Source organism: Castanea sativa, chromosome 3 (assembly GCF_040712315.1).
Source record: "Castanea sativa cultivar Marrone di Chiusa Pesio chromosome 3, ASM4071231v1".
Classification (NCBI taxonomy): Eukaryota; Viridiplantae; Streptophyta; class Magnoliopsida; order Fagales; family Fagaceae; genus Castanea; species Castanea sativa.
The window spans coordinates 58082937-58107974 of NC_134015.1; the positions used below are offsets into that span (position 1 = coordinate 58082937).

The 25038-nt window shown below is 32.3% G+C and overlaps 1 protein-coding gene and 1 long non-coding RNA gene across 9 annotated transcripts; both read left to right on the forward strand.

Annotated features, from left to right (window-relative positions):
• The first annotated feature begins 7399 nt into the window (after positions 1-7399).
• Positions 7400-14948, forward strand: LOC142629308 (uncharacterized). 6 transcript variants are annotated; one of them, XR_012843033.1, is made up of 5 exons: positions 7400-7691; positions 8822-8907; positions 11756-12030; positions 13440-13528; positions 14818-14948. It is a non-coding gene; the product is annotated as an uncharacterized LOC142629308 (long non-coding RNA). The 6 variants fall into 6 exon arrangements; XR_012843034.1 differs by lacking the exon at positions 13440-13528 and having other exon boundaries at positions 14818-14942; XR_012843032.1 differs by lacking the exon at positions 14818-14948 and having other exon boundaries at positions 13440-14366.
• A 1958-nt stretch (positions 14949-16906) lies between these two features.
• On the forward strand, positions 16907-21141 carry LOC142629306 (uncharacterized). 3 transcript variants are annotated; one of them, XM_075803267.1, is made up of 2 exons: positions 16907-16996; positions 19430-21141. In XM_075803267.1, exon 2 carries the CDS (start codon positions 19433-19435, stop codon positions 21107-21109), a length of 1677 nt encoding a protein of 558 aa, XP_075659382.1. In that variant the 5' UTR covers positions 16907-16996; positions 19430-19432; the 3' UTR covers positions 21110-21141. The 3 variants fall into 3 exon arrangements, with proteins under 3 accessions (XP_075659382.1, XP_075659383.1, XP_075659381.1); XM_075803268.1 differs by having other exon boundaries at positions 16923-16996; positions 19427-21141; XM_075803266.1 differs by lacking the exon at positions 16907-16996 and having other exon boundaries at positions 18864-21141.
• Positions 21142-25038: the final 3897 nt, after the last annotated feature.

The window sequence follows — 25038 nt, forward strand, 5'->3', positions numbered from 1 at the left end:
TCATAGAACAGAAGCTTCTGGTTGTTTTTTTATTGTCTTCTTGTGTTACCGTCGGTTCTTGGCAGGGCTCACCCGTTAGTTGCAATGTACAGTATTCAAACAGCTTTTTACACTGCGTTTTGTTCTTCCAAATTTATCAGAGACGTGATTGAATATAAGTGATAACTAATTCAGTGCTTTTGTCTAGGAAAAAGTAAACAGAAATTGTTATCCACCATGATCATACATGCTATTTGTGAACCAAGATCCTCTCTATTTTAAAAAGGAATGTATTTCATTTTATGATTAAGATTTAATTATCAGATATTTAAATATGTAAATGATGCTTATTATTTTAAATTTCATTTCACAAAATAAGCAATAGTAACTTGTGTTGCTTGTTCTTTGTCCTGAGAAGAGTTAATTTTCAAATTATCCAGCAGCTCCGGAATTTTGTTTAGGGTGTTTCTTAGGAAACATATATTACATAATCTTATTTCTTTTTAGCCTTTAGGTAATTAGGTTTAATCTCATTGATTAACGTTGTTAGGCCTTAAGATGAACATCATTATAAAAAAATTAATAACTGGCCTAACTATAAAAGTAGAGAAATTTGTAGCGAATGATTAGGGCATGTTTGATAATGTTATTCTTGTAACGTTGTTTATATTTTTTGAAAATACATGTGTGTAAAAAAGTGTAAAAATACATATAATATTGTTTAAACACTGAAACTATTGTTTAATCGACAGTAACAAACGAGCCTTTAGTATTTAGTATCTTAATCCTCACAGACCTCACACCTGTCCTCCTTGCTTGTTGTCAATAATCAACCTTAGATTCCATTCGTCAATTTTTTTTTTTTTTCATTTCTTATTTAGCTTCGGCCCAAATTTACATAAGCTTGAGACGTTGGGCTTTCTTATCAAGATGGGTACCTTCTGTATTGACCCAAATGCCATTCTTAGCCAAGTGGTACTGGTATCCATAACCTTTTTATTTTATGTTTTTTTTAGCCAAGAGTGCCATCCGTATTCCCTAACACAAAAATAGGGGGAAAAAAGGATAACGAAAGTATCAAATGAATTCAACTTTAATAAATAAATAAATAAATAAAACCCCTAAGTCATAGGTTAAATACCTTGTGTATAATACAAGGTTAAAAAGCAAGCTACACTTCTAAAGTTTAGAGATTTTTGAATTTTACACTTTAAGATTTTAGAATTTGGATTTTACCACTTGCATCAGCAGTCTTTCTTTACATATTTTCTGTTAAGTGTCATTTAAACTTACCACGCATATTTAATTCTTCTAATAAAATGGTGTCATGTCATTTTTGTAGCATAAATGTTTTTAAAATAAATATTCTTAAATCAATGTAAAATCATGTGTAAAAATGGTATTAAATAATTCAATTGTACTTCGTGATGATGTGTGTAGATTTAGAGGACTAGGCACATTTTGGAGCATAATTAATGATCTATTTGGTAATGTTGTTTTAATAACGTTGTTTAAGTATTGTAAAAATACATGATGTGTTGTTTAAACAATGAAAACTGTTGTTTAAACAATACAACCAAACACTCCCAAAGTATTTGAAAAGCTCTATACACTCATGTTACAGGAGAAAAAATATATATTGTCAGATGGATGGACAAATAGTAGTTGAATGACAGACTACTTAGTTGCGATTTTAGCACATATGCAAAATTTATTTCTTAAATCTATCCAATTAAAACCCAAGATAGACATTAAGAGTTTTGTTATTTAGAGACATTGTCTAAATCACTCTTAGGGAAAGAATATGAATTTAAATTCCATTTTTCACACTTCTAGTAATATGTGTGTGTGAAGATCTTTCAATTCTTTTTGTTTAACCTAGCCCTGACTAGTAATCTGTTACGGTGTTACCAAATCTTTTTTCACTAGGTTTGCTCAATTTGTGTTTGATAACTATTCAAATTTTCATTTTCAAATGCATGTTATTCTTATAAGTTGAATTTTAAAAATCATTTATCTCATGGCTGATATTTTGACCAAATTATTTTTGGTAAGTTCATTTCACCCATTGCCTTCCTCTCTTGTACTTGGTTTTTTTTTTTTTTTTTTTTGGGTAAATTACAAAGTTGGTCCTTATCTTTTATACCGTATTTCAATTTGATTCATAACCTTTCAATTGGAGATCCTACCATCCAAACTTATTTGATCCCTAACCTTGGTATTTTATTGAGCCAATTTGACTTCATTTACATTATCAATATTTGTAGTGCACTGATTCTCTTGCCCCACTAACTTGCTCATTGTGTGTGAAGCCTGATCATCTATTGTGTTATTTATATTAAGTGACTTGCTTAATTTGTGTGAAGCTTTATCTATTATGGTAGTTAAACAGTAAACAATAAACTGTGGAGGTTTACTGTATTATGTATTGAGCTTGATTAATATCTTCTTTTTGTATTGCCTTTGGCTTATCTTAATTTCGTATACCCTACATGTTTGGTGTGAATTAATTAGGGGCTACAAAATAGTTATTTAGTACAATTTACTTCCAAGCCGTATTTCAGATTTTGTTGAACTAGGATAAGCCATTTGAGCCAGCTCAATCTAGTAGTTCTTCCTAACTTTACCAATCAGGTTAGTTTGTTAATCATTTATCATTCATACATTTATTCATTTGAGTTGAATTTGATGATGATACTAGAATTGTAAATAGATTGGTTCATGAAAGAATCATCCTTAAATTGTGTTGGATATCTCAATCAAAAAGCATGTATTATTGGTGTTTGGTCTGTCTATACTCTTAATTTCAATTTTTTACCTTTGGGCCTTGACTTTTTTATCCACACCGTCAATAAAATTTAGGTAGCTCCATACTTAAGTCTTACCCAATTTTATGTGGTTTACAGCTTGTCCTTGATGCACACAAAGGTGTAATATCTACAATGAAACCTGGATCAAATTGGGTGGAAATGCACTTGTTAGAGTGGATGAATGTCTTTTATGGAGTAAGGAAAATATGAGAGGAGGGATGGGGTGTCCCCTACGGGGAAGTACATGAAGAAAGGATGCATCATCTTTTTTTCAATGATACTAGCTTTTGTCATGGGTCTGGCCTTCTTGTTGGGAAGTGGCCTTCTTTTTTCAATTTTTTTTTTCTTTTAATTAGCCATTTTGAAAACTTGGAACTATTTGAATACTTGAAAATTAGACGGGTGCTTTAGTTTTTATATGAGAATGGAGTTTAATTTGGAATTGCACAATTGCGTTTATGTTTATATTTTGAATCAGGTTTTTAAATTTTGATCATGTGAAGGACTGCATTCAAATTTATTTATTTATTTATTTTTAAAAAAATACTTATTTCAACGGTTTCAAATTGTTGAAATTTATCTCAAAACAACATATATTTCAACGGTTTTTAATAATATTTCGATGTTTAATAACTATTGATAAAAGTGAATCACATTTTTCAACGGTCACATAGACTGTAGAAAAGAAATATTCAACATAATTTTCAATGGCAGTTCTCAACAGTCACTTAAACCATCGAAAAATCTTTTTTCGACAGCTTCAACTATTGAAAATGGCAAACTTTCTTGTAGCGAGGGGAAGGGAAAGGGAAAGGGAGAGAAAAAAAAAAGTTTCAATTTTTTAATAAAATGTTTATGCTGATGTGGCAATCTATGTGGCATAAAAGTAATATATATTTTAACTGTTAATCATGTCTATATTTCCATCCATCACTTAATGAAAGTAATCATTTTGACACAATACCAAAAGGTTGGGAGACTAAATTGACGCATTTGAAACACTATGAACTAAATTGACATATAACTTAAAGGTTAGGGGCGAAATAAGTAATTTACCTTCTTTTTTTCAATGCAATCCCTCAATACATGGGATCGAATCAATATTTGTAGTCTCTGGTCTCTGTTTATTAGTGCGAAGTGTGTTACACATACAACGTGTTGGCCCAACAACCATTGATGTTAGTTTCTTAATTTCTTCACTAAAGGAATGGGCTATTATGGAGACCATGGATTTTAGGATTTACGTTATTGGGCTTTAAGACAAGCACAACCACAGATGCTTCCCATAGGAGAATTTCCTAGCTGGTTGATTACTTATCACTTATCAATCATGAATATTAGATTCCACTAAACATTTCTTATCTAGAATTGGCCTAAATGGACAGCAGTTTAACATTGGCTGTTTTTACATCTAATTTGTGAGGAAAAGCATGGGTTCAATGCTGCACTAAATCTGTCACGAATCAAGTTAGTGACACGCTTGTTCACTTTTGATTACATGTCATCATTTTAACGTGTACTAGAAACATTAGACCCAAGTCATGTTGTCCAATTCTGATGATCATTCTGTGGGTGAGGAGGTTAATTATATTGTTTTTTAAGATACAAAAGGATTTAATTATGGCATCCATTCTATTCATATTTAGAGTCAAGTAATATGTCCTAACTTATCAAAGCAATTATTCACGTTCAATTACTAAATCGAATATAGTAAAAGAAGAACTATACTTGGTAGTTGCACAGTCATCCATTTCAAAGACAAAAAAAAAAAAAAAAAAAAAAAAAAAAAAAAAAAAAAAAAAAAAAAAAACGCAAATGTAATAAACTACAAAAAGGACCTAAAATTTGCATAATCACTAAAATTGGAACTCTTGTTCTATTTGCGCATCAATAGATTATAGTGCACGAAAATTGTATTAGTCAACCAGCAAATTACAATTCGAAATGGTGGGAATTTCACATCTAGAGAGAAATTATCACTACAAGTCAAGGGGCTAATCATTAATTTAAATGCCCCAATTTTGAGAAATCACTAAGAAAATTGCAAATATGCATGAATCAAAATCATAGAAAAGAAACAGAAATTTCAAGCAATAAACTTTGATAGAAATTGCTTTCTCCATAACAATCAAACTTTCTTTGGAAGTGCATATGAAGATATAACTGATAATATAGCAGTGCACAGAAAGGCTAGAAGGAGGAGGCTAGCTGATGCATATCCCTTGATGTAAAAAGATTTGTCAACCCCAAATGCATCAAATGTTGCCTTCAAATATTCTGTAGCTCCAAATCCTGCAGCAGCACCTGTGGCTAACAGGTACGATATAACCTATACACAAGCAATTTTGGGTCAGACTCTCTACTACTCTTTCAATTGAATATCAAAAGAGAAAAGGTTTTTTTTTAACCCTTTAAATATTTAACTATAAATTGCTAATATATTTTTTTTAAAACTCCAAGTTTTCAGGTACAAATTTGGATTTTATTTGTTGACAAAAAAAAAAAACAAAAAACAAAAACCATAGTGGAGATATTTAAGATTCTCTTTCTATTGTAACCATCAAGTTTATCACCAAAAAAAAAAAGTCTGATTAGGGATACTTGTTAACAAAACACTTGAGACACTAAAACAAAAAAGCGGCAAAAGTTTGAAATCTTATAATAAAATTAAAATACAACAAAATTTAGTTCGGACACTCAGCAAAATTTAGAACTATAGAAGTATCTATTGATATAAAGAGTATATATGAAGCGTCATTGCTTAAACTAGGTTTGCTAGTTATTCCTATTTAGTTTCAATGTTTATGCAATCTACCTAAGCATTTTCACCCCAAAACCTATTTTTTAAGAAGTTATTACTAATTAATTTTGTGATATGGCTTACTATTTGAATCTCAAAGAGTGTAAGCCAGAGATGCGTTGCTGCTAGAGATGAGAATATCATCCTAAACCCCAAATTTGAGGATGGCCTGAACAATTGGTCTGGAAGAGGCTGCAAGATTGTTTTACATGATTCTATGGGAGATGGGAAAATAGTATTCAGCAAGAGATTACAGGAAAAGTGCAGCGAAAGCTTGCTTATGATGTTACTGTGGTTATTCGGATATTTGGTAACAATGTTATTAATTCCGATGTGCGAATGACTTTATCTATTTTAACACTATACCTTATAATACATCCAACATTAATGGTTCTATTTTTTTACCACGTCATTTAAATATTCTCTTTATCCTTTTTTTTTCTTTTTTTTAATTCTTACTTTATTTTTTGTCTCTTTTATCTCTCTTCCTTTTTGTCTCTTTACCTCCCACAACCACCAAATAAACAATAGTTTTTGTTTGTTTGTTTGTTTTTTTTTTTTTTTTCTTTCTTTTGGAGCTACGGTGGGTATGTAAAGATAGTTGTTCACTATTCACCATTTACAAAAATATTTAGATATACCACCACCATTATAGCTTGATTTTTTAGTATTTATGGTGCTTTTAGCACTGCCATTGTTGGTGCTCCACCACATTCCACTTTGAATAAAGCTAATTGCTTTAAATCTTGTGGCTTCCAATCTGAACATTGACTTATAAATAGGAGGGAACCAACTTAATAAAAAAATTAATAGAAGTAAACCAGTAGAAGCATGCACATCCAATTAAAACTCAATTTTCACGATGGGATTATGACCATCCATAATTTGTATAAGTAACTTTTGAACTTGCTTTTAAAAAATTTATGACAAAGGTACTTGCATAATTTGAGGTCTTAGTGTAAAAAAATTGCACAAAAATCAATTAGCATGTTCAAAGAATTACATTTTACATTTCTTTAACAAAGTAAGGATAGAGTTGTACAGTTTCTTTAGGGGCTCAAGTAAGGAGATATCACATGAAAAGATTGGAAATTTGGAAGGTATTTGGGGTATATTATATAACAAGACTGGATTTAACCAATTAATATAAAAACAATTTTATGCTTTGCTAGTCCTAAAAAAAGCTTCAGTGGACATTGAACAACTTTTTCTCTTTTTGTGTGTGTGTGTGTGTGTGGAGAAAAGGACCTTGAATAGCTTTATTCTTTGCTTGGGATTAGAATTATGCAACCCCCCCCCCCCCTTTTTTATAAAAGAGCAAGATTGAGTAAGTGATTTTTTAGGAAACATTATGGACTCTATCTCAAATAAAATACTAATATACAAAACATACTCAAAATTAGCACTCATTACTACATTTATGTCAATATTTCTCTAAAGATTGACATTGCTATTGCACATTAAGGGGAAAAAAAGTTTAGGACTTTAGGCAATAAATAATCTATGAAATTCATCAAATTGATGCTACACTTAGGATGTAAATAAATGTGGAGAAATTGTTCAGAAATTTAGGATTGTAAACTAGCCAAGCCTAATTCAAACTCAACTCAACAACAAATGTAAAATGTTCAAATTTGGCTTAAGCTTGAACCAAGATTACAAACTATGTTTGAGTTTGAGTTCGTACGAAAGTCCAAAAACTTGAGCTCAGCTTGACTTAACTTGATTCATTAATCAAACCGTGCCCAAGTTCAAACTCAAACACAATCCAATACAAGTATATTATGAAGCCCATTCAATTTGGAAATGTGGTCCAAATTCTCAATTAATGAAAGACTTAGTAAGATATGAGTTTGTTTTTCAAATTGCCAAAACTACCTTGGCTCTCTCTCTCTCTCTCTCTTACACACCGACAGACTCAAAAAGAATCACACACTGGACTCTTCACTCTCTCATTTGTGGGCGAGTCATAACTCGGTTGGCTTAAATGGCGAGTACATGGAAGACTCGACTCGGCTCGACTCGCAGCGATGTCCACGGAGGTTAACTTGAGTAGTGGAACTCACCACCTTCCCTTGGTTAAACGCCGTCGTTCCCGGAACGTAAATTCATCTTTCACTCTCTTCAATCTTTATTAATTAATTTAACATTCTGCAAATTACTTGTGAATTTTGGTTAAAACCTATTGGGTTTTGTAAGTTATGTGTTGGGTTGGGTTCACAAATCAAAATTTCCAACAATACATTTTGGTTTCGACCCTGCTCATCACAATTTTTACCCTATATGCCATTAATTTTACTGGGTTGGATTCTAATGATGGTTGTAATTGCATAAGTTTGGTCTTGATATTTCATTGAAATTCATGAAATTTTCATGTAAATCTCGCCAATAGAAATTTAAAAAAAAAAAAAAAAAGTAAATAATTGGTTACACTTATTTAGGTTTGTTATTTATGTTTGGTTACCAGCAAAATGTGAAATGTATGTGGTAATATTTGAAATGTAAAGCCTTTGCATATTGCAGTACAATTAGAAAAAACAGATGATATTAAGAAATTTTGAATGAGGTTCATTTGTTGTTCAATGCATAGACTGTCAAGCATGAAGTTGAATGACCTGTGTACTATTCTGCCGTTCGCTGCGTTGAGCACGGGATATATATAGCTGTTTTAGTTACCTCATAAACATTTACTTTGGAGTTAGCTGTTTTAGCTGTATTAATATGAAATATGTTCTTGAAATATGTGCTGGATGTCTTGGTGACTGAAATATGTGATGGGTGTCTTGGTGACAAAAATGGACCAAAGCACTGGGTGAACTGCTGAAGGTAAGTTTGGAGATCAGATGTGAGCATGGATGGACTTACTAGTTAGGATTTTTTAAGGGATACAAAATCTTGTTAAATAAGTTTGACCTGGTAGGACAACATATATACATAAAATATACTGGTGGATTCATTAAATATTAATGAATGTTTTATCCTTCAAAGTTCCAAGCATTTTTCTATTTCTTAGATCCTAATATGAGTGGATATCAGCTTCAAGACAGTTTTCCATTTCTAATTTCGATTGTAATTATCAGTGTATCTCTTGCAGCATACTCCCCTTCTTATTGTGTCTTTTACATTTAACAATATGTTTTCGTCCTATTGTAACCTATCCATATGTTCTCTTGCTAGTTGAATGAACCATATATATTCTGTTTCTAAGCACTTGACATTTGTACAATTACAGGGAAAGGAAAACTGGCATATGGGATGAGGTGTCTGTATCAATAACTGGGGTGAGCTGTATTGCAGAACTTCCTTCCATGACAATAGGTATGTGATAAACTAATCACGTTAATGATATTTGGAACTCTTAAAATGAAAGCACTAGTGTAAACATTAGTAGTATCCTCATAAGCTGTAGATATGCATGGTTATGAAACATGTAGTGTAGATTTCTTCTGCCGTTCCTTATTAACTTTCTTTTTTTTTTTCTGAATTAGAATTTCAATATTTAATGGTGCTTTTGTTCCGTCAGGAGAATTGTTCTTTCCTTATTGTAATCAGATAATTCAGATAGGATGCTTTATTATTTGATGCAGCCAGTGAGAATAATTGATCCCCACATGGTTTCATCATTTTTTTACAATTGCAAGACGGTATATATGCATGCTACAACACAGTTAGAAAATAGAAGTGCCTGGGTTGCTGAGTGTTCTTTGAATATCCCAGTAACAATGGGAGTTGTGGGAAACATTTGTTTAGTTGAGCATCTTCAGAGTCAACACTTGTCAATCCATGCTGGATTGCAACATACACCCATTGGATTGCCCCTCATGGAATATCAAAAAACAAGATTAGACAGGCTTGGAGTTAACATTTAGGAACTAGGCAATACTTGTCATGGAAGTCTGTTTATTAAACAAAAGATTAGGTCCAACCACACAGAATCATTCTCCCTTTAAACACTATGACTGTAAAAGACGTCGGCTTCAAAACTTCCTCTAAATCAACCTTGAAGTTGAAGATATTTTGTAAGAACCTAAAGACATTTTGTGAAGGAAACTACCAGATATTTATTGCTGTAACCATAGCTAAACACCTTTTCTTTGGATTCCATCAATTTTATACCCATTAAAGGTGTCAACAAAGTGGAAAATATGAACTCAAATTAAAAGAACATTTATATTAGCTGAAGTTTTGAACACCCATAGTGTTGATAGTAGTGGGGGCTGGAGTCACCACGTCTTCTTTGGCTTCTCTCCATCACTGGCAGAATCTCCAGCTACTTCTTCATTTTAAATGGTTCTGGGTTTTGCATGGCTGGGTTTTAATTTTCTTATTAATCAGTATTTGTTTTAGTTCTTGATAATGTTGAGGTAGTGATCGAGTGTGGTAGTACTTAACCTTTTATTTGCAAAAGTCTGATGTGGCACACTGTCGTTGGACTCAGAGGGTGTAAAACTAACCTTTTACACCACATTCTTATTGAATTCAGTCTCTTATTAATAACCCTGGCTCTTTTGGTGTTAATACATTCCTCCTCATGCTTAACACTTGGGACACCCTCTCTTTTTTACTCTAGTTCCCGTTTTTCTTTTGTCAACTAAAGGATTGCTTTTGTTTCACAATGGTTAAGCCGCACGATTCTTACTAGAGCACGTCCTAAAGCTTAACCATTGTTGGCCTCTGCTATTTTCCATGTTAGTCTGTGTGTTTGTCTTTGATACACATACCTTCTGCTTATGATTTGGTAAAATGGAATTTGATTTTTCATCTTTTTTATTTTTCTTGTTAATATCTTACAAAATCATGATATATGATTTTGTAAATTTAGGCAATGAACTTCCTTCTCGATTCGTTTCATTGATATTGTACATTACCATTGAAGAGATGTGAAAGCATGAAAGAAACCCACCTCCTCCAAGTTAAAAAAATTGCATACTGTGGCTGAATAATGGAAGGGATATAGCCTTCATTACTCATCCGTGCCTTGAATTATTGTAATTTTTTTCATCTCTAAGCATTTGGACCATCCAATTATTATGGATTCAAATATGTTGCATTTTTATCTAGTTTTAGGCTCTCAATACTTCTGTTATACGTTATAATGATATGCATTTGTAGCTTTTCTTCTACAAGACTGACTTACGGTGGCCGAACGGTATGGAAAAACAATCATTGTACAGTGTTCATATTACTTTTGATGTAAAGGGATATAGAGAGTCTGATGCTTGGAGCCATATATTTGGCTTCTGAAAAATTGAGAGCCATATTGATAATGCCACAGGGGGAAGGTATTGCTTTATATGCCTTCTAGGACATTTTACATAGGTTTTTATTTTGATATTAGGATATGTAGTCTATAAATTTTTGCTTTACAAGTTGTTCAAGGTCAACGGACAGCCTATTATTATCCATGGTGGTAATTGGATATTGTGAGACGGATTACTACGTCTTTCAAAGTAATGTTATGAAACAGACATTAAATTTCATGCTGATATGAATTTTAATATGATCTGCTGTTGGGGTGGTGGATTGGCTGAGGCCAGAATTTCCTGATTATTGTGATATTTATGGACTTCTGGTGTGTGTGCGTGTGTGGTTTAGCTTTAGACATACGTCCACTGGTGGCATTGAGAAGAAAATTTCACTACAAAAGGTGACTACAATAGTGGCACAAAACATTCGCAAAACCCAATCTCAAATACACCCAAAGAGCTCTTTTCAACAAAAAACACAGATTACAGCTACAAAGTCAGTTTGGTGACTTCTTATGGAGACTAGCCAACTCGTACACAACAAGAAGAGGGATAGCAAGCCAAATCAAAGTCAGCAACTGTTCTTAGTGCATCTATGAGGGTTGAGGGTTGAGTTCCACATTGAGAGAAAAAGTAAAGAAATAAAGAACTCCTTACTAGTTAGCTCAGTGGTCTTTGCTTACATAATTAAAAACTGTCTTAATCAAATTTTCTATATATTTTCCTCAAAGCTACATTTTGAATTTAGTGAATGCATTCATTCAGTATTCTATTTTTTATTGCCATTATCAATGATTTAACAGGTTAGTAGGGGACATTGACTCTTAATGTAAATCAATCCCTTTTATATTCTTCAATTTTTTCAATTTTTTTACTTTTCTTATTTAATTTGTGTGTGTGTGTGTGTGTGTTTTTGTTAGCGATGATGAACCAAACGAGGCAGCAGACGAAGTACTGTTTGGGATTGGCTTCACAGAGCTCAAAGAAAGGGAATAATTCTAATTACATTAACAACAACAACAACAACAATAATAATAGTAATAATTACAATTATAGTAACTATAATAATAGTAATGGTAATGAGGAAGACGATGCCGCCTTCGAGAAAATGCGAAAGGATATCGAGGCAAATCAGGACAGTGCGTTGAGTTTGTGCACTGAGAAGGTTTTGTTGGCACAGCAAGCTTATGACTTGGTACCCTTCTTCTTTTTATTCAAAATGCATTATGCCATTGGGTATTCTATTTTTTATTGCCATTATCAACATGTTGATTGGTCTAAACATTTGGATGGCTTCAAACTCATGTGGTCAATCACACCTAGATTATTGGAGAAAATGGAAGCTGATCCTGCTTATATATGCCTCCAATCATCTATGTGAATACTGAATGTTGGTGATGTCAATTTAACTCATCATTGATCTAACTTACTGCTTGGGGGTGCCTTCTTGTAAAGTGCATGTACATTGAAAAACAATCCTGGAAAATAAATAATCGACTCACACACCCCCCCCCCCCCCCAGGCATGGGAGGGGGTGGGGTTCATTGGAAGTTTACATTTCATTTTTGTTATTGTTACAGAATCTACCATAATTTTCGAAAGGAAGTTCAGTAAATACTAAAAATTGCTATGATATCAATTGATTATGCTCTTATGCTCCATGAAACAGTTCCTTGCTTGCTAAACCTACCTTAATTACAAGCTTCTAGTTGTTCAGATCCTAATCTGCTACAAGAAGGGTAGCACTAATTTGTGTCTGAGTAAAATTCTTGCGGTTCAACCACCAAATTCAGCACCATGGCATGCCGTTTAGTGAATAAAATCAGATGAGAAAGATCATATGGTTCTCCACAATCCCCACTTTCTTTCTTCAGATGTGGTTACAGCATATGAGAGCCAAACAAACCTAGAAATTGTAATATGATGTCTAAAGCCATGATGCTGAGCCTTCTTTGTAGATTAGTATCCGAGCAACTAAGATCATGCCAAACGATTGTGTATTGTGTGTCTGCAAGTGCAAGTTTGCATGTGTGGTGGTTCAACATTTGCTCAAACCAATAATTAAAGACAAAATATTTGTCCCAAGCCACATTTGATACATCATTACTCAATGGAGAGTCGGGAGAAAATGAATATAAACATCATTACTCAATACAGGATTATAGGCTGAGGGAAAAAAAGAAGGGATGGGAGAGAGATATAGAGAAAGGGGAACACTGATTGTGCTTTAATTTTGTGCATCTTGTAGCATTTCCTGCTTTATTAGTGAAGAACAGACACTATTTACACCCCCAACCCCCCCCCCCCCCCAAAAAAAAAAGAGATATTGAACAACAGACACTTGATTGAGATGGTGTAATTTAAACAGGGGAAGAAGTCCCGTCAAATAGAGATTTTTTTCTTTGGACCATCTTTGATTGTATTACAATATATAAGAACCACTACAATAAATAATATTTATAGTACTCCACCCTTGGTCGTGAAATATTCAAACTCGAATCATGCATTATTATATAGAATTCAAGCTACATAATTTATTGAGTAATATTGTTGGATTGAAATATATTGGTTATGAAAAAATGCTAATGGCCTTGCTCTATACAGAAGAAAAGATAAAAACAGAGGACTATGTTGAAATGGCCTTCATGAAGCGATTTAATGAAGAGAAGTTACCCACTGCACTATCAATGAAGGTTGGACCTTGCCCTGACTTCTCCTCTACATCTCCAAATATTATCTGCATTGATAAGAAAAAAAAAAAAATTTAACTTACATTTTTTTAACAATCCACTCACACAGGATTTAACAATTCAAAAAATAATAATAATAGTATGAATCCATTGCCATACAGTGTGTTAATTAATGTAAAGGTACATTTTTTTGTTTTGTTTAACACATGTAAAACCTGTTCAAATGAAAATTTCCATAAATTTAGTAGCAACCTAGTAGAAGTTCCTCAGCATCGGGACGACTTATGAGTTCTTTAGCAAGAAGGTATCTGTTTGGCCTATTCTTATCATCATAGAACACCTTCCATAATCTTGTAAATGATCAGAAAATAGATTCAAAAGTAGAGTTATTAAACATACCCAACAACATGGGAAATGGGACCAAAAATAAAACTCCTGAGAAGGCCAGCCAGATTGACTTAAGCCCCAGTTGAAGGTGGGACTAGAAAAATTAAGAACTTGGGCTCTGTTTAAAGACTTATTAATGCTTGAATTTGGTCAACGATTTGACTTTAAATTTATTTTGTGGCCTTCATCATCTATCATTTTATAATCACATGAAAGAGTCACATAGGAATACATGAATCATAGCATATGGTTATTTATAGAGAACTAGATAAAAAGCACAATCTAAACTATAATTCAAATCATATTTACCCTTTCTAAAATATCACCAAAAATTAAATTTTGGTAAATTTTGTTACAAGGATTTCTCATTTATCGAAATGAGAAAATGTACAAGCTCTGCCTTTATAGTGTTAACCACCTTAACCGAGAAAAAAAGAATGACCAGTTGATGAATGACACCTGTACAAAGAAATTTAAATACAAACAGAACACTAAACAAAACACTGTCGTGCTATGCTTCCTCAGTTAATGAAACGCTGCGTTTTGTGTTGGGTGTCTGTAGTAAGTGAAACACTGCGTTTAGTCGCTCTGTTACAGATAGTCGTACATAGAGCAGCAATGGGAATACCATAAATACATAGTATTTTACAAATACTATGTATTTATAATATCTTCCAATTTATAATATATGGCGTTAAGTGTTAACTCCATGTGTACATAATTTGCAAATATGGACCTTTTTATCATTTGCTTGCTTTTTATGTGTGTTTTCTCAATACTTTATGTCATTATATGTCTTGATTAAGGGAGTGATGGAATGAAAGAAAGATATAGAGAGGAAGGGTGTTTATTCAATTAAAAGTCAAAACTATACAAATAAGAAGCTTCCTTGTTGCATTTCACAGATTAAATTGGATTGGCTTTGTACTAAGCTTCCCTGTCTGGATTGGCTTTCAGCTGGAGGTTTTGTTGGATTGAATTTGTTGTTTTGAGTTGCATTTGCTTACCAAGGTTAAGTGAAAAAAGTGCATTAAAAATTAAAACCAGCAAACACTAAAGCAAGCTTAGCTGTTACTTGATATCAACTTGTTTTTTTTTTTGTGTAAAATGAAACTTGAACCTCAATAGGAATCTCAGTTTCTTGTTTTATTAGTAAAATGATTGAGTAAATTGTACGCAAAGAAACAAAGAAGTGTAATTCTTTAAAGTATCTTTGTCTTAATATTGTAATCTTATTTTCTTTGTTATTAGAAAAGAATCTAAAGGGACGGTAACAAATATTGATGTTGTGGCATATTTTCTTAGTTATTAGAAAAGAATTTCAAAGGATGGTAAGAATAATTGATGCTGTTTCTTATTTTCTCTTTTTTGGTTATTAGGAAAGAATCTAAAAGATGGTAAGAATTATAATAGACCTAGATTTCTTTTTTCTTTTTTTTCCTTTATCTAATGTTTCTGAATAAAGGAATGATAGTCTTATTATAATTTTATGAAAGAGTATCATTATATTTAATCACTTCCCTTTTCTTTTCTACATCAATCTAATACTTGTGATTTTGGAAAAGAAAGAAAATGGAAGAGGAAACAAAAGACAAAAAAGGGAAAACAAGCTTAAGTAGTATTTGTTCTGCCTTTAAAAACGAAGCCCAATTGTGTTAAAACTAAATTCTTAAATGTACTAATATGTTCAAGTGGCCAATTAACTATAGTTACTAATATACTTTCTAAAAGAAACTAGTTTTTTTTTTTTTTTTTTTTTGAGAAAGTAAAAGAAACTAGTTAAATTAACTAATAATAAACAACTTTATCGACCTTTAAAAATTTATATCATAAAAAGATGATAAAAGAAAGTCAAGTAATTATGAATATCTCTTAAGTAATCACAATAGAATCACACAAAATAATTTAATATAACCTTTTGAATATAAGATATAATTAGCATTTGACTGTCTTATTACAAGTTTTATGTTAAGATGTCATTGACTCATTGGTGTACTAAACTTATTGGAAGCAAAAAAATTTCTTTAGAGGAAATGCAAGTTATCTCGCACAAAAGGCACAACATAATTAAAACCAACGAAAATTATGCTATGTTCTATTGCATCATATGCTAATAAAAAAAAAAGTTTAAAAATTAAATATATTTTTGTCAAGATTTGGTGGCTCAATGCAAATGGTAGGTCGGCAAAACATGATAAAAAATTAAAATAAAAGCTTACAATAAATAACTTTTACAAGCTTGAATTTATTACTCACATAGAAAGAGAAGAAATACTACAACAATAGGGATCTTTATTGATGATGACTCCTAACTAATGAAAATGATCTTCTGACAATTTAGGTCAAAAGTTTTGAGGATGGACCTTTTCAAGCCTAATGTAAAATAGTTAGGCAAATTCATATACGAACACAATTGTTAATAGATTCTATAATAGAATATATATATATATATATATATATATATATATAATTCGAAAAATAAGGATATTATTTTTTATCCAAAAAATAAGGATATTATTGAATAAGGTACTAGATTTTTTTTTTTTTTTAATGTAAGCATATAGATGATTCTTGAATGGATTGGGTCACACGAAAGATAACTTTGAAGTTTAGAATATATATATTAAGGAAAGATTAAAAAAAAATTATTAATTCACTTAACTTCTTAATGTCATTTATTATTTTCTTCCAAATCAAGAAAGAATTACAAAAGATGCAAAGAAATACTTTCAAAATATAAACGATAAGGTAATAAGAATAAAGAAAAAGAAAAGGTAATGGAATGAGTGAAAGACTTATATATAAATTTAGTTTGTTTAGCAAGCCGAAGCATACTTTGAAATCAAGTAAAGACTTGCCTACTTCTTCCTTTATTCTTTCTTTCTTTCTTCTTGCCTACTTCTTCCTTTATTCTTTGTTTCTTTTTCTTTTTTTTCTTTGTTTTGGAGCAAGTATTAAATCCTATATATAGTAGATGTTATATAGGGATTTCATATGAAGTTAGACTTAAAGAAAGTTGAAATTGAGGATAATTTGGAAGCTTTCTTAAGTGTATTTTGAAGCCAAAATTGAATTCTTCTCGATGTAAGTATTGATAGTTGCCTTTGTAAATTTGTTTACATGTATAAGTGTTTTTCTATTGGTATTTATAAACAGTAGATTACTTGCTTACTAAAAATTTGTCATATAGATGTTAAATGTAATAAGATTTTATTGCACTTGACAATATATTTTTGTGAGATTTATTACTACAACATGGTTTGGTTTATGTTACATTTAATGCAATTTGGATAAATGGTATATCACTCAATTATTTTTCATAAATCAATCTTTTCTTGAGTCACATTTTTATTTAATAATTATTATAGGTTAATCACACGAAAAATTTCAAAATAATTAGTTGCCATTTATTGTTAAATACATAAAGTTTTTCATTTATTGTATTTAAGTACACAAAAAAATAAAATATAATCACTCTTCATAGATTAGTGAGTTTTTAATGGCATGAAAATCCTTTGAGTTGAACAAGGTATGTCTTCTTTGACACATTGACATGATAATCCTATATATAGTAGATGTTATATAGGGATTTCATATGAAGTTAGACTTTAAAAAAAAAAAAAAATTTGAAACTGATCATAATTTGGAAGCTTCCTTAAGTGTGTTTTGAAGCAAAATTGGATTCTTATTAAGTATTGATAGTTGCCTTTGTAAATTTGTTCATATGCATGCGTGTTTTTGTATTGGTATTTATAAACAATATGTTACTTTGCTTAAAATTTGTCACATAGATGTTAAATGTAGTAAGATTTTATTGCGCTTGATTCTATATTTTTGTGAGATATATTACTGCTAGATGGTTTGGTTTATGTTACATTTACTGCAATTTGTTAAATGGTATATCACTCAATTATTTTTCACAAATCACTCTTTTCTTTAATCACTTTTTTATTTAATATCTATTATAGGATAATCACACAAAATTTCAAAATAATTAGTTGCCATTTATTGTTAAATTTATAAAGTTTGTTATTTGTTGTACTTAAGTATAAAAATAAATATAATCACTCTTCATAGATAGTGAGTTTTTAATGTCTAATCACCTTGATTTTCGGAAAGAATAATAGATCACCTTTATATTTAATTAGCATGATAGTTGGAGGAGAGAAAGTTAGTCCAATAATAGGATTACAAACTATTATTATGAAAGAATAGTATTGAGGAATATAACTTCGATAGAAGTTAATTATCCAAAAAAAGACAAAAGAAAAATAAATAAAACTTCGGTAAAAGTTGCCCAAAAGTCAAACTTGAACATATCTGTATTAAATGTTCATTTTATCTCATATTAATAGTAAGATAGTTTACATTCATTCTCAAACGTTACCAAATCTTTGTTTTTATCTTCTTATTTATCACATGTGGGGAAGAGAGAATTTCAACCTAAATTTAAAAAAAAAAAAAAAATTAAGGGACCAATAGACTCAACATTAAAAAAGAAATTTTTTTTATTAATAAAAAAATTGTCTTGTTTCATTTCACATTGTAAAAATGGATTAAAATTGAACTAAGCTTGCTTGAGTTTATGTGAAACTCTAAAAGACTTTGCTCATTCATTTTTGAATTTCCAAACTACAATTACTACTGAACTTTCTTATAATGGTGTTGTTGGATTAGTTTTGTTGTTTTGACTTTTGAGTTGTATTGGCTAAATTGGGGCAAGGAAAAACTTGCATAAGGAATTAACCATATCAATATGAAGGCATACTTAGTTGCACTCTTTATTTATGTATTAAATAAAGGTAAACTTAGATTTGTGTTAAATGATTTTAAATAAATGATAACGTTTGGCATAAACAAAAGAAAAAAAAAAGTAAAAAAAAAAAATTTTATAATTTTCTATTAACAAGAATGGAGAATCAATTAAAACCATAATTTGAATTTTTGTTGTGCAAGCATTCTTATTATTTATTCCTAACTTTGTAGATACATGCCCTTTTTTTGTTTTTTTAGATCACTTATATTTTTAATGAAATAAAGTAAAATAATTCCTATATATATATAATAATTTTACTCTTTCCCCAAAAGAAAATCATTTTTATTTTTAATGAAATCAATTAAAAGAATTCCAATCTATACAATAATTATTATTTTTTATGCCTTTCACTATTTACATTAAAAAATTAAAAATACCCACCCAACAAATCTACGTACATGCCACACCCAAGCCCAAGCCCAAGCCCTTTAAACATTCACGATCTAATAAAATTCTCATTCAACTCCAACCTCAATCTCTGTCCCTACCAAAACCGCGCTTCCAAATTCACCGATAAAACATAATTGCTATTCAACTCAAAACCACCAATTCTCACGCTCTCTCTTTCTCCGTTTCTTTTGCATTTGTATTTGGATTCACTCAGCCCTTTGTACGTATTCTGTTTATGCCCCTTTTTCTTTTTCTCTAAACAAATTAGATGATGTCTGTGACTGTCACTGTGAATGTGCATGTGTTAGAAGAAGATGGAGCAGCAGCAGCTTCAACATTTTTCCCATCCCGAGCATCCCTTGGTCTTCAATCAACATTATGGTACTTGTCGGGGTTGCCGAGAATTAGTTAATGGTCCTAGCTACAGTTGTAAAGAATGCGATGTTTGGGAGACCCGGCTTCATAAATCATGTGCGGAACTACCCCTTGGGTTGCACCATCCCTTGCACCCAATCCATCCTCTCATCCTCTTTGATGAAAAGACACATTATCCTGAAGAAGAAGAAGAAGAAGAAGACAAACAAAAGACCAAATGCCAACTTTGCAATGAATCTCGCGGACAATACACTTATCGGTGTTACCGCTGCAACTTCAACCTTCACATCACATGCGCTTCTTTAGCGCCTACCATGGATGCTGAATTCCACCACCACCCATTGACCCCCGTTTGGAAGTGGATCACCTTCACTTGTGACCTTTGCGGCAAAGAAGACAAAGGTATACCCTATTTGTGTCATCTATGTGATTTCTGGATTCATGGAAGATGTTCTATTTTCCCACAAAGAGTCAAAACTGTGCGTCACAAGCACCTCCTCCACCTCACTCATTCTTCTCTTGAATTCCATCAATCCAACTCCCGGTTTTGTCAAATCTGTGTTGAAAAATTGGACACACGCTATGGGCTTTATTATTGCTCCGAATGCGATTATGTTGCCCACCTCGATTGTGGTATGAGGTTTGACATAATAAATTTGCCAGAATTTAGAAATGAGGACGAAGTTCCAGAGCCTAATGAATCGATTGACTCAGCAGCTTACGAAGTCAAAAAATCCAAGGTGGGGGTGGACGAAACTCAAATAGACACAGAAATCAAACACTTCAGTCATGAGCATGACTTAAAGCTTACTGATGAGGTTCTAAATGACCAAAAATGCAATGGGTGCGCACGAGCCCTTCTTGGTCCATTTTACAGTTGTTCCCAGTGTGGCTTCTTTCTTCATAAATCTTGTGCAAATTTACCCAAAACAATGCGACTTCAATTACATCCATACCCACTCACCCTTATCCCAACGAAACCAGGTGAGATTTTTCAGTGTTCTACCTGTAAACGGGGTTGCAATGGCTTCTCCTATTATGAGAAAGAAGCCGACATTAATCTCGATGTTCAATGTACTTTGACTTTGGCATCAGACATCCTTACCCACAAAGGACATGAGCACCAACTTTTCCTCTCCACTACAGAATATGAACAAACTTGCACTAGTTGTAATTCTAAAACGAAAGGAATATTTCGTTGCACCAGTTGTGAATTTGCTCTAGACATCAAATGCGCTACACTACCACATACCACAGGGTACAAACAACACGAGCATCCCTTCACTCTTTGTTATACTGTTGAAGATGATTCTAATGAATATTACTGTGACATCTGTGAAGAAGAGCGTGACCCAAAGCATTGGTTCTATTATTGTGAAAAATGCACTTATCCTGCTCATCCCAATTGTATTCTTGGGAAATACACAAATATTTGGTTTGGGGATACTTACACATTTGACTGTCATTCACACCCACTTACTTTCATTGAGGAAACTGAGGACAGCCCTAAATGTCACAAATGTGGTGATCCTTGCAAAGAGTTTATCTTACAATGTGTCCAGTGTAATTTCTACATCCACGATAAATGTGTGTGGGGCAAGAAAAGGTGGTTTTAATTTTTGTATTTATATTTTTCTTTTGGGTTAAACTTTTTTTTATTTTTTTATTGTTGAATCTAATGTGTTATTACAGCTCTAAAAAATGGGTCTTGCCCACCTTTTATAACATTAAGTTGAGACTGTTAGTGAGTATATCTGTTTGCATTAAAACAAGTCATCTTTGCATCTTATTCTTGATATTACTTACCGCAATAACTTTATTAAGAAAATAAAACTTAGATCTTAGAGTCTTTTTAAAAACTGAGTTTAAATTTACTACAATATCTCATCAAATCTAGAATTTGACTGATTGATCATATGTTTTTGCAAACACCTGTAGTTTGCAGCTCTAGTAGTAAGAAAAATGCAGCATTTAAGCTATATAAAGTGATTCAATCCTGCCTTTTAAACCTCCCTATTATATTTGATCCTCTATATATTAATGTTTTATATTACACATGATTCTTTGAGTAGTGCCTCCTTGTCTGCTCTTATATTGTATCTCTTTAAAAGATCCTATATATATCCTAAACCTTCTCTTACGATGTATCTTTTTCATGTTTTATTGATAAAGATCATAATTTGACTAAGTACTGTTCCAAGTGATTGTTTGATTTGAAGCTGTTTGTTGTTGCAACATAGAAGAGATTAGTTGGTTTTAGTAGCTATACTTGTAAATTGAACCCTTTCATTGTGTGGACAATATGTCAGGGTCGGGAACTATTTATTGGCGGCATTGGCATTTCTCCTCAAGATAATATGTATTTTTAATTTGATTCCATGTTACGGGAGTTTTCTGGCACGCACTTAGTATGTTGTGTTTGGTATTCCTCATCATGTATGGCCTAATATGGTACTAATAAAGGGGTCTTGTTAATTGGATGTCCTTTTAGAATGCTTGTGATGTTTAAGGACTATTTCTTTATCTGAGTTGGGAAAATTGTATCAGTTAAGTTTGATCCATGTTAGAATTGGATGAGGTTACACACTGCAGCTCTTGATTAATTGGATGAGTCCGATTGTGGCTAATTTGCTTTGAATGGTGCGTTTGGGTGTTTTGAACAACATTGGCTAGTTGTTGGCGCATGAGTGTTTGGTTGTTGGGCATTGGGCAGTTGCCAATGATGTGACCATTTTGGGTCACGTATGGGATGTTTCCTACCAAAACTCATTTGACACAAGGTCTTAGAAACATTGTCTTTAATTGTATAAATTTAAAAATTCCAACTATATTTTTCTGGTAAATATGCTTATTATTTTGTTGCAACCATAATTATTAGTTATACCTAAATTAAAAATTCTTTGAAGGAATATGAAATTTATTAGAAGTAATTGTACGTAAAAATGTAAAGCTGGACTTTTCTTCTAAAAGGTGTTTACTATTTTCCTTAATCCCAATATACCAAAAATGGAAACTTTGTTGCATTCTAAGTATGAAGAAATCTTCTTGATTGAAGGGTAAACTTGTGATGACCAAAATAGCCAATGAGGGCAACCATGCAATCTTAAAGAAGATAAGTTTTGAGAAAAGCAGGCTGTGAAACCACCAAAAACAGAAACTTTGGTTTTCCTTTGAATTGATCAATTCATTGACTTGCTTTAATTTTTTTCCCCAATGTGATTCATTTTAGAAAGAAGTGTGCATCTTTTGAGTTTGGTAGTGGACCCGCTGGAACATTGGAGATATAATGCCACCATCCAGGTAGAAATAGCTCCTTCACCCATTTGTTGAGCTGGGTAGCATTGTAACAGTTTATAATCAAAGTAAAAGCATGTACTATATTAGTCATTTGAATTGCATACAATTTTTATGACAAGAATGTGAAAGCAGCTATGTTCTTTAACTTGAGATGGGGGGGGAAAGTTGTGATCAATTCTGCAATGGTGAAATTTCTTCATTACCTTTAATAATGGTTTGTTATTTATCTTGCTTAGCATTTCTTTTATTGTTGCAAATGATGATAGCACGTATTTGTGTAATCTTCTAGTACAGCTCAAGGATTCATTTATAACTCTGTTATGTGTAACAATCAAGGTTGAATTTTGAGAGTTCTTCAATCAACAATTCTGGTTTTCAAGTTGGATGTTTGTGGATAAGGATAACAGATTCTGATAGTAACCCACAGCTATTTGTTTTACCTATTAAGGATCCTATTCCAAGGAGACTACAACATACACTTCTGCATAACATAAAATGTGATGCCTCGCATGTTGTTGTACGATTACAAAATTAGATGATATTAATAATTTGAATGAGGTTCACTAGATTTTTCGATACACAGACTGCAAAGTATGAAGTTGAATGACCCGTGTACTATACTGCCATTTGCTGCATTGAGCATAGGGTATAGCTGTTCTAGTTACCACATAAACATTAATTTTGGGGTTAGGAAGTCATATTTTACTTGCACTCCCTGCTGGTCTATTGTTTATTTATGCCGCCATTAATTATAATTGATGCTTTTTTTCTATAACACCCACTATTTATGCCTCTGTTGATCATACTTGTAATTTGTTTTCAATAACATCCACTATCATTTATAGAAACAAAGGTTGGCAAGTGTTGTATCTGTATATACTCATGGTTATGTAATAGCTGTTAAGGGAATTTTGGGGCAGAAAAAGAAATTGAAAGTTGCATTTTTCAATTAGTCAGGGCTAATGGTGATTTGATTGACAGTGTTTTGGCAACCTTGGTGGAGAACAAAGTTGTTCCTGATCCTTTCTATGGGCTGCTAAATGAGATAATTATAGATGTTTCTGATTCTGGGAGAGAGTATTACACATTCTAGTTTTTACAACTTTTCAGAGTAAGCTGGTATGCGATTCATGCTAATTTTTAAGAAACTGTAAATTTTTTCTTTGGTTGCATTCCCTATAACTTTAACTTGACTATGTGTTTTCCTGTCAACCTTGTGTGAACTATTTTCTTGTAATTTGACAGTACTTGGGGTCACTGTTATTAGTTCATATTTTAACCAAAAGATGATTTGATAATTTTAATTTTTCTGGAAATTGCCCATGGTCCTTGGGCCAAATGGCACCTCCAACACCCATATAAGTATGGGTGGTTGGTGAGGTTGGGGGTTCAAATCCCCTTGGATACATGAGTAACTTACCAAGAAAAAAAATAGTAATAGAAATTAAAAAATAACAAATTCTGGAAATTGTTATCTGGTTTTTGACATTTCAAATTGAGTTGGAATTTATCAAACTAGTCTTGAAGCTGGCAGTTCCTAAGCCTTTCTACTTCTCAGTATCAAATTTATCCACACCCTCCCACCCCCCCCCCCCCCCACCCACAAAAAAAAAAAAAAAAAAAAAAAGAGAAAAGGGTCTTATTGCTTGTCCTTTTGCAGTCAGGAAATCAGCACCTGCATCTGAATTTTTGTGGAATCAATTATTCTGCAGAAGTATATTTAAATGGGCGCAAAAAGGTAATGCCAAAAGGGATGTTTCGGAGGCATTCTCTTAATGTCACTTATATTCTACATCCTGATGGTTAAAACTTGCTGGCTGTTCTTCTTCACCCACCAGATCATCCTGAGAGAATTCCCTGGGGGGGGGGGGGGGGGGAAGGTGGTGACTATGAGGTTTATAGCTAAATCAAAAAGCTATTTAATTTATATATTATTTTATTTTTGAATTACATTTATGGTTTTGGATCCCAGGGGAGTGGAATGATGGAGTTAAAATCTATATTTTGATATGCTTGGAAGACTTGCACTCTAACAATAATTTGCTTTCATAGTAGATTGGATTATTGTCAGATGGGTTGCTACGTCTTTAAAAGGAACATTATGAAACAAAAACGTTTCATGCCAATATGAATTTTAATATGATCCACCATTGGGATGGTGGATTGGCTAAGAGGCCATAATTTTATCATTATTGTGATATTTATGGACTTTTGGTGATCTCCCCCTCCCCCCCCCCCCCCTGCGGTG

Bases quoted from the DNA above. Each gene is read 5' to 3' on its own strand.
- LOC142629306 (XM_075803267.1), top strand. From the start codon at position 19,433: ATGGAGCAGCAGCAGCTTCAACATTTTTCCCATCCCGAGCATCCCTTG.